Below are 14,929 nucleotides of genomic sequence, written 5' to 3'. Positions count from 1 at the left end.
GGACCTCTTAGCCACAAACAATCCAGAGCTAATAGAGAGCATCATGACTGATACAGGGATTAATGATCACAAGGTCGTTGTAGCTAGGCTCAATACCGTTTCTTCCAAATCCACCAGGAACAAACGCAAAATAATTTTATTTAAAAAAGCGGATAAAGTGTCACTAGAAGCCTTCCTAAGAGACAATTTCCATTCCTTCCGAACTGACTAAGCAAATGTAGACGAGATGTGAATCAAATTCAAAGATATAGTAGCAACAGCAATTGAGAGATTCATACCTCATAAATTGGTAAGAGATGGAACTGATCCCCCATGGTACACAAAACAGGTCCGAACGCTGTTGCAGAGGCAACGGAAAAAGCATGCGAAGTTCAGAAGAACGCGAAATCCCGAAGATTGGCTACAATTTAGAGACGTGCGAAATTTGGCACGGACTTCAATGCGAGATACCTTTAATAGGTTCCACAACGAAACATTGTCTCGGAATTTGGTAGAAAATACGAAGAAATTCTGGTCGTATGTAAAGTACACAAGCGGCAAGACGCAGTCAATACCTTCGCTGCGCAGTGCCGATGGTACTGTTACCGACGACTGTGCCGCTAAAGCGGAGTTATTGAACGCAGTTTTCCGAAATTCCTTCACCAGGGAAGACGAATGGAATATTCCAGAATTTGAAACACGAACTGCTGCTAGCATGAGTTTCTTAGAAGTAGAAACCTTAGGAGTTGCGAAGCAACTCAAATCGTTTGATACGGGCAAGTCTTCAGGTCCAGATTGTATACCGATTAGGTTCCTTTCAGATTACGCTGATACAATAGCTCCCTACTTAGCAATCATATACAACCGCTCGCTCACCGATAGATCTGTACCTACAGATTGGAAAATTGCGCAGGTCGCACCAGTGTTTAAGAAGGGTGGTAGGAGTAATCCATCGAACTACATACCTATGTCATTGACGTAGGTCTGCAGTAGGGTTTTGGAGCATATACTGTATTCAAACATCATGAATCACCTCGAAGAGAACGATCTATTGATACGTAATCAGCATGGTTTCAGAAAACATCGTTCTTGTGCAACGCAGCTAGCTCTTTATTCGCACGAAGTAATGGCCGCTATCGACAGGGGATCTCAAGTTGATTCTGTATTTCTAGATTTCCGGGAAGCTATTGACACCGTTCCTCACATGCGACTTCTAATCAAGCTGCGGACCTATGGGGTATCGTCTCAGTTGTGCGACTGGATTCGTGATTTCCTGTCAGGAAGGTCGTAGTTCGTAGTAATAGACGGAAAATCATCAAGTAAAACTGAAGTGATATCAGGTGTTACCCAGGGAAGCGTCCTGGGACCTCTGCTGTTACTATATAAATGACCTGGGTGACAATCTGAGCAGTTCTCTCAGGTTGTTCGCAGATGATGCTGTAATTTACCGTCTAATAAGGTCATCCGAAGACCAGTAACAGTTGCAAAGCGATTTAGAAAAGATTGCTGTATGGTGTGGCAGGTGGCAGTTGACGCTAAATAACGAAAAGTGTGAGGTGATCCACATGAGTTGCAAAAGAAATCCGTTGGAGTTTCGATTACTCGATAAGTAGTACAATTCTCAAGGCTGTCAATTCAACTAAGTACCTGGGTGTTAAAATTACGAACAACTACAGTTGGAAAGACCACATAGATAATATTGTGGGGAAGGTGAGCCAAAGGTTGCGTTTCATTGGCAGGACACTTAGAAGATGCAAGAAGTCCACTAAAGAGACAGCTTACACTACACTCGTTCGTCCTCTGTTAGAATATTGCTGCGCGGTGTGGGATCCTTACCAGGTGGGATTGACGGAGGACATCGAAAGGGTGCAAAAAAGGGCAGCTCGTTTTGTATTGCCACGTAATAGGGGAGAGAGCGTGGCAGATATGATACTCGGGATGGAAGTCTTTAAAGCAAAGACGTTTTTCGTCGCGGCGAAATCTATTTACGAAATTTCAGTCACCAACTTTCTCTTTCGAATGCGAAAATATTTCGTTGAGCCCATCCCACATAGGTAGGAATGATCATCAAAATAAAATAAGAGAAATCAGAGCTCGAACAGAAAGGTTTAGGTGTTCGTTTTTCCCGCGCGGTGTTCGGGAATGGAATGGTAGAGAGATAGTATGATTGTGGTTCGATGAACCCTCTGCCAAGCACTTAAATGTGAATTGCAGAGTAATCATGTAGATGTAGATGTAGATGTAGATGTAGATAAAGTGATTATTAGCAGCTCAGTGACTGGCATTAGTCAATAATGTTTACGTTTTTCAGCTATAAAAAATTGACTTTACTGACTGTTGGGATCTGCATATTACGAAGGGCGTTCAATACGTAACGCAACATATATTTTTTCTGAAAGCAGAATCCTTTTACTCACGATTGCATAACACCATATCATTTCCCACTCTTTTTGCTAAGAAACTCTAATCTACATTCAATGCGATAACCTTACTCCAGTTTCAAGGAGAGCCTGTACATCCGCATGGTGCCACCCTACCAGTCGACGTCGGAGTCGAAGTCCTGCTTCGTCAATAACCTCCCCATCATCCATTTACTGATTCCTGCTGTGTGTATTCTTCATTGGGCAAAACGGATGGAACGTGTGAGATCCGGCGTATAGTGTGGATCCCAGCGACACACACCTCTGAATACGAGAAGTGGTGGACGAGTATGCCAGCGCTACCAACAGGGACGTCCAACTGTGCAGAGAGGTGTCTGATCCTCATCCGGCGATCTCGTTGAATAAGAGTGTTAGCACGTTCCAAGACTGCAAGAGTCACAGCTGTTCAAAAATGTTCAAATGTGTGTGAAATCCTATGGGACTTAACTGCTCAGGTCATCAGTCCCTAAGCTTACACACTACTTAACCCAAATTATCCTAAAGAGAAACACACACACCCATGCCCGAAGGAGGACTCGAACCTCCGCCGGGACCAGCCGCAGTCACAGATGTGTGCGGCCGGCTGGCACGAGGAAAATCGGACGCGTCTGCGCGACGTTGTTGGGATGATGACAGACGCCTCGCCGAACGACGCACCGTGCGTTTCTACACTGTCACATCTCCGCAGTTATTCTGTAAGCTCCTAGGAATATCTGAAATTCTCTGGTTTCCCGCCAAAAGTAACGCTATGACAGTTCTCTGCTCGGAACGCAACTGCGTTACAGATAACATTTTGAGGGCTACAAATAACACTGCCACCGAATAGAACTTCATGTAACTGTAGGGGCTGGAGATTAGATTAGATTAGATTAGCACTTGTTCCATAGATCACAAATACGACACTTCGTAATGATGTGGAACGTATCAGGTTAATAAAAGATGTCTATACAAAATAATACATTACACAAAATATTACACGACACTTAATATTTATTTATTTTTTTTGTGGGGGTTGGGGAAATTACCCGCTTACAATATCCAAAAATTCATCTAATGAGTAGAAGGAGTTGCCATTAAGAAATTATTTTAATTTCCTTTTAAATGCAATATGGCTATCTGTCAGACTTTTGATGCTATTAGGTAAGTGACCAAATACTTTTGTGGCAACATAATTTATCCCCTTCTGAACCAAAATTAGATTTAACATTGAGTAGTGAAGATCATCCTTTTTCCTAATGTTGTAGCCATGTACACTGCTATTACTTTTGAATTCGTTCAGATTGTTAATAACAAATTTCATAAGTGAATATATATATATTGTGAGGCTACAGTGAAGATCTCTAGCTCTTTAAATAAGTGTCTGCAGGATGATCTTGGATGAGCTCCAGCAATTATTCTGATTACACGCTTTTGTGCAATGAACACACTTTTACTCAATGATGAGTTACCTCAGAATATGATGACATACGAAAGCAGAGAATAAAAATGGCGTGGTAAGCTAATTTACTGAGATGTATGTCGCCAAAATTTGCAATGACCCTAATAGTGTAAGTAGCTGAACTCAAACGTTTCAGCAGATCTTCAGTGTGTTTTTTCCAGTTCAACCCCTCATCAACGCATACACCTAGAAATTTTGAATATTCACCATTAGTTACCGATTTCTCATCAAAATCTATATTTATTAATGGTGTCATTCCATTTACTGTGTGGAGCTGTGTATACTGTGTTTGTCAAAGTTTAATGAGAGCCCATTTTCAGAGAACCACTTAATGATTTTCTGAAAAACATCGTTTACAAGTTCACCAGTTAATTCTTGTCTGTTGGGTGTGATAACTATACTCATATCATCGGCAAAAAGTACCAGCTTTTCATCTTCGTAAATTTAGAATGGCAGGTCATATATATATATTAAGAACAGCAGAGGACCCAAGACCGAACCTTGTGGCACCCCATCCTTGATTGTTTCCCAATTTGAGAAACCACCAGTGTTTTGCATCTTACGTGAACTGCTTATTTCAACTATCTGCACTCTTCCACTTCGGTATGATTTAAAGATTTGAACCCTGTCCCATTCATACCACAGTACTTGAGCTTATCTAGAAGTATTCCATGATTTACACAGTCAAAAGCCTTTGAGAGATCACAAAAAATCTCAACGGGTGGCTTCCGGTTACTCAGAGCATTTAAAATTTCATTAGTGATAATGTATATAGCATTTCCGTTGAAAAACCTTTCTGGAAACCAAACTGACATTTAGGTTAGGTTAGGTTAGTGTTAGTGTTTTACGTCCTGTCGACAACGAGGTCATTAGAGACGGAGCGCAAGCTCGGGTTAGGGAAGGATTGGGAAGGAAATCGGCCGTGTCCTTTCAAACTGACATTTTGTTAAAATTTTATTTTTATCAAGGTGTGAAGCTACTTTACAATACATTACTTTTTCAAGAATTTTGGATACGGCAGTCAGAAGAGAGATTGGGCGGTAGTTGTTAACATCAGACGTATCCCGTTTCTTTATGCAGTGGTTTAACAATGGCATACTTCAGTCTATCTGGGAAAATACACTGCTTCAGAGAGCTATTACTTATGTGGCTAAGAATCCCACTTATCTCTTGGGAACAAGCTTTTACTATCCTGCTGGAAATGCCATCAATTCCATGTGAGCTTTTATTCTTGAGAGAGTTCATTATCTTCCTAATTTCAGAACGAGAGCTGTGTGGAATTTCTTTCAATGGTATTAAATTGTGTGGGTAAGGCCTCTTCCACTAACTGCCTTGCTTCTTCTAAAGAACATTTAGATCCTATTTTCTCTACAATATTTAAAAAATGATTATTCAAAATGTTTTCAACTTCCGGCTTGTTGTTTGTCAAGTTTCCATTCGCTTTGATGGTAATGCCGTCATTCTGTACTCTTGGTTGCCCTGTCTCCCTTGTAATAATATTCCAAATTTTTTTGATTTTGCTATCAGAGGTACTAATCTCAGACATGATGCACATGCACCTGGACTTTTTAATAACCTTTCTTAAGGTAGCACAGTAGTTTTTATAATATGTGGCTGTTTCTGGGTCATTACTCTTTCTTGTTGTTAGATACAGTTCCCTTTTGTGGAACGGTAATAATCCACGATGTCCCACAACAAATTTGTCATCTTTTCAACCGTCCTTGGCCGAGTTAAAAAAGGTTGCATTTCGTACTGAACGCTCTCGTAAATTACAAAAGTAGATCACGTGAGACGTAAATACACGATGTACGAATCATTTTGAGTTTCAAACTGTAACTGTAGCGGTATTTTTCAAGAACGAATATAAAGTGAAAAAAGTTAAAAATAAGTATTACAGAATATTTGATAATATTACCATAAAAGGGAATTCGCCCTCTGCAGCTAGGGAACCTCCCATAATTCTTGAAGTGCGCGCCCTGCCTGGTGCACCTGAAACATTGAATGCATACGTGGATTAATCATTATACAGGTTCCTATTGAGTGTTCTTACGGTTTTCCACAACAGCCCATGCGTAATTTTTACCCTATCTCTCCCTGTGTTAGTAAACAATCTTTGTTGTTAGGGGAATGCCCCGGATTTTCGTCTCATGTAGCATGCTTTACGTCTTGTTTTGAAACCAATTAGCTGAGCTCATCAGGTGCTTAAAATATGTCACATCTAGAGTTTAGTACATAGTATCTAGTTTTTTGGAAGCAAGAGGGTGTCGCATCAGCAATAGACGCTGCTGCTTCGTTGCATTAATGTCTTCGTTACGTCATATTTTACAGTTTGATACATAGTTGGCTCCAGTATTTGCAGCTATATAATGTACATTGCTGAATAAAGAAAAGTTTTCAGAGGATATGGTAAAATGTCATTATAACTTAATCCATATAGAGGATACTGTACTTAGGGAAAAAGATGTTTATTGGTCGGTATTTCAGTCTAGTGACTGACGTTAGAATCATATAAAGGAACGCACGCTAGTGACCGGCACAGGTAGTTTCCCCCACTCTCCACAGTTTTTGTTGTTGCTAGAGAAGAGGTTGTGTTTTGTGCAGCATTTGTTAATATTTCGAGTTCTACATATTTAAAATGTTCAAATGTGGGTGAAATCTTATGGGACTTAACTGCTAAGGTCATCAGTCCCTAAGCTTACACACTACTTAAACTAAATTATCCTAATGACAAACACACACATCCACGCCCGAGGGAGGACTCGAACCTCCACCTGGACCAGCCGCACAGTCCATGACTGCAGCGCCCTAGACCGCTCGGATAAACCGGCGCGGCTCTACGTATTTAAGTGCTAAATAATATATAAAAGGTAATTGGAATATACTATTAGTCATTCAGTTTCATAATTTTGTGGCAAGTAAAATTAAATACATTTTTAAAGCTACTTGTATAAATTGTGGACGGTTACGCCACACTATCTTGGTCGTGACCTGCTTGTACCTTAAAACAGAAGAAGGTCTATTACAATGGAACGTCTCATATTTGCAAGTTAACTGAGTTTCGTTAATGTCTTACCAATTTTATCCGTCTTGAAAATGGTAAATAGTGCTGGTTTCCAACAGTTTCTCTTTCAGACTGTTGCGCCACGAATAAGTGCAGGCGTGAGCAATGTTGATATTTAGCAAACGATTTTGCGATATAGGTTTATGACATCGCTCAGAGGAGAGAAGGCACGGCCCAGCGGGCGCTGTATACAAGTGTGAAGTAATCAGAGCAGCACAGAGCACTGATTACTATGAAAAACCCATACGTTGCAGTTACAACAACGCCTAGCGACCTGTGTGTAGGGGCCAAGTGTTTGAGGAAAGCTGGAATTGTAATTATTGAAGAGCCCTCCACTTTTCTCCTCTAGAGGAACTTCATCAGAGGCTTAGGGAAAAGTACAGGGCTATTACAAATGATTGAAGCGATTTCATAAATTCACTGTAGCTCCATTCATTGACATATGGTCACGACACACTACAGATACGTAGAAAAACTCATAAAGTTTTGTTCGGCTGAAGCCGCACTTCAGGTTTCTGCCGCCGGAGCGCTCGAGAGCGCAGTGAGACAAAATGGCGACAGGAGCCGAGAAAGCGTATGTCGTGCTTGAAATGCACTCACATCAGTCAGTCATAAGAGTGCAACGACACTTCAGGACGAAGTTCAACAAACATCTACCAACTGCTAACTCCATTGGGTGATGGTATGCGCAGTTTAAAGCTTCTGGATGCCTCTGTAAGGGGAAATCAACGGGTCGGCCTGCAGTGAGCGAAGAAACGGTTGAACGCGTGCGGGCAAGTTTCACGCGTAGCCCAGGGAAGTCGACGAATAAAGCAAGCAGGGAGCTAAACGTACCACAGGATGGTGCTCCACCGCACTTCCATCATGATGTTCGGCATTTCTTAAACGGGAGATTGGAAAACCGATGGATCGGTCGTGGTGGAGATCATGATCAGCAATTCATGTCATGGCCTCTACGCTCTCCCGACTTAACCCCATGCGATTTCTTTCTGTGGGGTTATGTGAAAGATTCAGTGTTTAAACCTCCTCTACCAAGAAACTTGCCAGAACTGCGAGCTCGCATCAACGATGCTTTCGAACTCATTGATGGGGACATGCTGCGCCGAGTGTGGGAGGAACTTGATTATCGGGTTGAGGTCTGCCGAATCACTAAAGGGGCACATATCGAACATTTGTGAATGCCTAAAAAAACTTTTTGAGTTTATCTATGTGTGTGCAAAGCATTGTGAAAATATCTCAAATAATAAAGTTATTGTAGAGCTGTGAAATCGCTTCAATCATTTGTAATAACCCTGTATAAATAAGCGAGCCCAGAGGCTCAAATAGAAGGGGGGGGGGGGGGCAGTTGAGTCGCCATTCTGGCCATGTCTAGAACCGGAGAGAACGACGAAGTTGTAGGCCAACCACGATGACGTTCTGGCGATGGAGAGCGATAGCTAACCGTCCCACTGAAACTACTCGTGCCACCAACCTCTGCTGTACAGACGTGCCGCAGCTGTGACGGCGCCTGGCGCGCCTTTGAGGAGTGAGAGGGCTGCCAGCCTTCGCTACCTGTGTGACACTGTCCGGAGGACTGCAAGCTGCCGTCCACAGAACGGGGCTGGATCACGACCTCGTGGTTTGCCAGGTGCAGCACTGCCTGCGCTTACTGGCCGTACTGTCCTGGGCAGACGGGAAGATCTGCTAAGGCTCATCCGGCCGCGATGGCCGAGCGGTTCTAGGCGCTTCATTCCAGAACCGCGCGACTGCTACCGTCGCAGGTTCGAATCCTGCCTCGGTTTAAGTAGTTCTAAGTTCTAGGGGACTGATGACCTCAGATGTTAAGTCCCTTAGTGCTCAGAGCCATTTGAACCATTTTTGCTAAGGCTCAATACAACGACGGAGGACGGCTGTGCCTCTTTGGCGTTTTACATGAGATCCTGAGACACAGCCAGCCGTAATCCTGGCCATCGGCGCGGTCAGCACATGCGGCGGCCTCTTAATCGTGGCGTGACTGTTAGCGCTAGGGCTACAAGGCTGGGAGACCAGACACTGACCCAGAAAATTTCAGCGCTGGCACTGGAGCCGAGCAACGCATGCACGCTGCGTGACGCCATCGCCGTGATTAGCCGAAGGCCCGCTGTGTGTCCTCGATGCAACAAAGTCAGTGACACCCTCTCGGATGTTTCTCTGCACGGTTTGGCATGAGTCATCACGCTCTCCCAAACCTTGCCTCTCAGTCGTTCTGACATATTACAATCCCTGGGCTTTTAAATCGTTTGTGGTAACACTACTGCTTGATTTCATTTCACTTACTACTTATTGATGTGTGGCAGAGCAATAATGTAACATATAAACTATTAAATAGAGTACTGACCAGGTCTTCTAAATTGCAACAATTTCACATTTGAATAGTACATTTGCTCCTAACACGGGGAAGTCACGATATGCTATCACGCAAATTATATTCATATACTGAGCAGTTGATGAAGCAATAAAATATACGTACACTTTAAAAATTGTAGCTGCTATAAACTGTTAGAACAGTAAATATCAGTTGGCAAAGTTACAATGATAATACTGCAAGTACGAATGATTTGTTACAAAAATGGATTACTTGACTACACTACCAGAGGCAAGAAATACGCAGATCAACAATAACAGCATGAATAATGCATGGACATTTCTCGCAGTGTGGACATTTGATGGAAACAACATCTTAGTCACTGTTGTCATGGAAACACTCTTCATTAATCATTCTTCGAAGCTGTGGTCAAAGTATTTGATGTAGCTGCACTGGAAAAATTCATATTTGGTGAAGTTGGAGAATTGTGCCACCGAGAACTAGAAACACACAAACGACTGAAGGCGTAATATGTGGTGTCTATGACGTATGTTAACGACATTATCAAAAGGTACCATAATTGTATCTGTGATAAATTTCACAAAATTTTGTATGGAGGGATAAAGAAACGTTGGCTGATTACACAGTGTCTGTTTGCTTTGCCGGAATCAGTTTCTTCATCAATTCAAGGCCTTCAAGAACTGTACAGTTGCACAGTTCTTCTCTATCGGCTGTCCAGGAGTCAAACAGACGAATGGCTTTAGCTTCTTGTCTATCTGGCCACATTACCTGATTTACAACGGCTTTTAAATTCCTCTTCGTTATATAGGTAGATTTTTCTAGCGAACGCTATGATGTTCGGTAAATTTATATTAAAATTTGCAGAAAAATGGTCAGTTGGTTCCGATACAAGGACATACATATGGGGTAGCAGCGTTCCATCCATTACGGTCTCAGCCAATAACACAAGGTCATAATAGTGTATTGTTGCAGCTTTGGACCCAACTGCACCAGAGACATATTTACTTTCCTTCACATTGACAAATATTGATCTGACGTCAGAGGTTTTTCCTCAATGAGGCACCTGATATCTCTCACGAATTGGTAAACTATTTGTTGAATATAGCCATCCCCATCAACCAATCGCTAGCTAACTTCGTAGACTGTTTTACGACAGACCATCTTATTCCTCACTTGAAATACACTACTGGCCATTAAAATTGCTACACAAGGAAGAAATGCAGATGATAAACGGGTATTCAATGGATAAATATATTATACTAGAACTGACATTTGATTACATTTTCACGCAACTTGGGTGCATAGATCCTGAGAAATCAGTACCCATAACAACCACCTCTGGCCATAATAACGCCCTTGATACGCCTGGGCATTGAGTCAAACAGAGATTGAATGGCGTGTACAGCTACAGCTGCCCTTGCAGATTCAACGCAATACCACAGTTCATCAAGAGTAGTGACTGGCGTATAGTGACGAGCCAGTTGCTCGGCCTCCATTGACTAGACGTTTTCTATTGGTGAGAGATCTGGAGAATGTGCTGGCCAGGGCAGCAGTCGAACATTTTTTGTATCCAGAAAGACCCGTACAGGACCTGCAACATGCGGTCGTGCATTATCGTGCTGAAATGTAGGGTTTCGCAAGGATCGCATGAAGGGTAGAGCCACGGGTTGTAACACATCTGAAATGTAACGTCCACTGTTCAAAGTGCCGTCAATGCGAACAAGAGGTGACCGAGAGGTGTAAACAATGGCACCCCATACCATCACGCCGGGTGATACATCAGTATGGCGATAACGAATACACGCTTTCAGTGCGCGTTCACAGCGATGTCGCCAAACACGGATGAGACCATCATGATGCTATAAACAGAACCTGGATTCATCCGAAAAAATGACGTTTTGCCATTCGTGCACCTGGGTTCGTCGTTGAGTACACCATCGTAGGGTAACGGCAGCCATTGTCTCCGAGCTGATAGTCCACGCTGCTGCAAACGTCGTCGAACTGTTCGTGCAGATGGTTGTTGTATTGCAAACGTCCCTATCTGTTGACACAGGGATCGAAACGTGGCTGCACGATCCGTTACAGCCATGCGTGTAAGATGCCTGTCATCTGGACTGCCAGTGATACGAGGCCGTTGGGATCCTGCACGGCGATTCATATTACACTTCTGAACCCACCGATTCCTTATTCTGCTAACAGTAATTGGATCTCGACCAACGGGAGCAGCATTGTCGCGATACGATAACGCAATCGCGATGGGCTACAATCCGACCTTTATCAAAGTCGGAAACGTGATGGTACGCATTTCTCCTCCTTACACGAGGCATCACAACACCGTTTCACCAGGCAACGCCGGTCAGCTGCTGTTTGTGTATGAGAAATCGGTTGGAAACTTTCCTTATGCCAGCACATTGTACGTGTCGCCACCGAAGCCAACCTTGTGTGAATGCTCTGAAAAACTAATCATTTGCATATCACAGCATCTTCTTTCTGTCTTATAAATTTCGCGTCTGTAGCACGTCATCTTCGTGGTGTAGCAATTTTAATGGCCAGTAGTGTATCTTTACCCGTGAACTGGAAGCTTTGAACTGCTGTGAGCTGTGAGGGTCAACTCTATGTTTTCAGTGCCCAATGTCGTAATATGCGGTCATTATTATTACGGGTTTTCCTGTCCCTTTTCTATAAAATGATCACTTGATCCACAGTTAATCAGATCCTGCAAAATTTTTAGGTTGGACGAATTACGGCCTTTCTGCCTGTTTCCAAAGTTTTCTAAGACAGTCTTGCTCCTTATTTTCTTTTTCTGTGCTGCAATTTTCAAATTCAAATGGCTCTGAGCAGTATGGGACATAACTTCTGAGGTCATCAGTCCCCTAGAACTTAGAACAACTTACACCTAACTATCCTAGGGACATCATGCACATCCATTTCCGAGGCAGGATTCGAACCTGCGACCGTAGCAGTCGCTCGGTTCCAGACTGTAGCGCCTAGAACCGCTCGGCCTTCCCGGCCGGCTGCAATTTACAGCCACGGTATCATGTCAGTTGCTAATCCAGGACGACGTAAACACTGCATCTACATTTCCTTCTTTTCTCCTTGGCTGATTTGTCCATATCTTGTACGCATCGATCAGATAATCTTCTGGGAACTCCGTTCGTTTTCTTGGAGTGATGGCTGGTAAGACGAACCGGTGCTTCCCTATAAATCCACCCGTGGCTGCCATGGAACTATTATTACGTTCAACTAAAGTCTGTTCATCTGATGATTCTTCATTCATTAAAGGTTTAACCTCTGCTATTACCTCTGCTTTATTTGTTCGTAGATAGCAAATGGTTCAAATGGCTCTGAGCACTATTCGATTTAACTTCTGAGGTCATAAGTCGCCTAGAACTTAGAACTAATTAAACCTAACTAACCTAAGGACATCACACACATCCATGCCCGAGGCAGGATTCGAACTTGCGACCGTAGTGGTCGCTCGGCTCCAGGCTGTAGCGCCTAGAACCGCACGGCCACTCCTGCCGGCGTAGATAGCAACCCCTTCCCTGTAGTTACATCTTATGCAATACCAAAGCAATCCACTAACTGTTTCACAATTATTGCATTTCTCATTATGCAAGGTGAAACACTTACTCTGTAAACACACTTCCGCAGTGCGAAGATAATCTGCTCTACTCTAACGACGAACACAAACCCATCTGACGTATTGTGACCACTGTGCTGCTTGCAGTACAATACATAAATGGGCGATTTTAGAAGAGAGGTTTGGTTTCTAGGCAGTAACAAAGAAAATCTGTTCAGTTGTCCGCGATAACTAGCCTGACCTCCCTTGTAAGTACATAACAGTGTTGTGCTTCGGGACTTGTAATCACATATGGAAAAACCTTTTTTTTTTTTTCGGAATAATTTCTGTAAATTCATAAAAAGACCGCGATACATAAAAAGTGAATGAAACAATTTTAAAACGAAATGAAAAAGTACACTGAAGAGCCAAAGAATCTTATACATCTGCCTAACATCGTGTGGAGCCACCGCGAGCCCACAGAAGTGCCGTAGCACTACGTGGAATGTACTCGACTAATGTCTGAAGTAGTGCTGGAGGGAATTAACACATGGAGCTTGCAGAGCCGTCCATAAATCTATTAGAGTACGAGGGGGTGCAGATCTTTTCTGAGCAGTACGTTGCAAGGCATCCGATATATGCTGAATAATGTTCGTTTCTGGGGAGTTTGGTGGCCAGCGGAAGTATTTAAACTCAGAACTTTCTGGGGCCACTCTGTAGCAAATTCTGGACGTATAAGGTGTCGCATTATCCTGCTGGAATTGCCCAAGGTTGTCGGAATGGACACTGGACATGAATGGAAGTAGGTAATCAGACACGATCTGTCAGAGTCGTATCTACACGTGTCAGTAGACCCACATCACTCCAGCTGTACACACCCCTCACCATTACAGAGCCTTCATCAGCTTGAACAGTCCGCTGCTGACATGCAGGATCCATGGATTGATGAGTTTTTATTCATACTCGTACACGTCTATCCGCTCTATACAATGTGAAACGAGACTCTTCCGACCAGACAACATGTTTCCAGTCATCAACAGTTCATTGTCGGTCTTGTCGGGTCCAGGCTAGGAGTAAAGCTTTGTGTCGTGCAGTTATCAAGGGTATACGAGTGGGTCTTCGGCTCCGAAAGCCCATATGGATGATGTTTCGTTGAATGTTTTCTCACGCTGAACCTTGCTGATGGCTCAACATTGAAATCTGCAGCCATTTGCGGAAGGGTTGCACTTCTGTCACGTTGGACGATTTCTTCATTCGTCGTTAGTCCCGTTCTTGCAGGATCTTCTCCGGCTGCAGCAATGTCGGAGATTTGATGTTTTACCGGATTCCTGATATTCACAATTGTGAAATGGTCGTACAGGAAAATCACCGTTTCATCGCCTCCTCGGAGATGCTATGTCCCATCGCTGATGCGCCGGATATATCACTATGTTCAAACTGACTTAAAAATCTTGATAACCTGACGTTGTAGCAGCAGTAACCGACCTAACAGCTGCGCCAGACACTTGTTGTATTATATAGGGGTTGCCAAGGGCAGAGCCGTATTCTGCCTGTTAACATACCTCTGTGTTTGCATACTCTTGCCCGTACCAGTTTTTTTGGCACTATACAGGGCTATTACAAATGATTGAAGCGATTTCATAAATTCACTGTAGCTCCATTCATTGACATATGGTCACGACACACTACAGATACGTAGAAAAACTCATAAAGTTTTGTTCGGCTGAAGCCGCACTTTGGGTGTCTGCCGCCAGAGCGCTCGAGAGCGCAGTGAGACAAAATGGCGACAGGAGCCGAGAAAGCGTATGTCATGCTTGAAATGCACTCACATCAGTCAGTCATAAGAGTGCAACGACACTTCAGGACGAAGTTCAACAAAGATCCACCAACTGCTAACTCCATTCGGCGATGGTATGCGCAGTTTAAAGCTTCTGGATGCCTCTGTAAGGGGAAATCGACGGGTCGGCCTGCAGTGAGCGAAGAAACGGTTGAACGCGTGCGGGCAAGTTTCACGCGTAGCCCGCGGAAGTCGACGAATAAAGCAAGCAGGGAGCTAAACGTACCACAGCCGAGGATTTGGAAAATCTTACGGAAAAGGCTAAAGCAGAAGCCTTACCGTTTACAA

General features: G+C 43.4%; 1 protein-coding gene across 1 annotated transcript in view; it reads right to left on the bottom strand.

Annotated features, from left to right (window-relative positions):
- Positions 1-14,929, bottom strand: part of LOC124613220 (trypsin-2-like) — a 104,886-nt gene that overhangs the window by 77,545 nt on the left and 12,412 nt on the right. The window contains exon 2 of the mRNA XM_047141893.1: positions 5,753-5,826. Within this exon, the coding sequence (XP_046997849.1) occupies positions 5,753-5,794 (42 nt within the window). The 5' untranslated portion in view covers positions 5,795-5,826. The remainder of the gene's footprint in view (positions 1-5,752; positions 5,827-14,929) is intronic.

This window comes from Schistocerca americana, chromosome 4 (assembly GCF_021461395.2).
Source record: "Schistocerca americana isolate TAMUIC-IGC-003095 chromosome 4, iqSchAmer2.1, whole genome shotgun sequence".
Classification (NCBI taxonomy): domain Eukaryota; kingdom Metazoa; phylum Arthropoda; class Insecta; order Orthoptera; family Acrididae; genus Schistocerca; species Schistocerca americana.
Note: the sequence above shows the minus strand (reverse complement) of the source record. Positions and strands in the feature narration are given on the sequence as shown.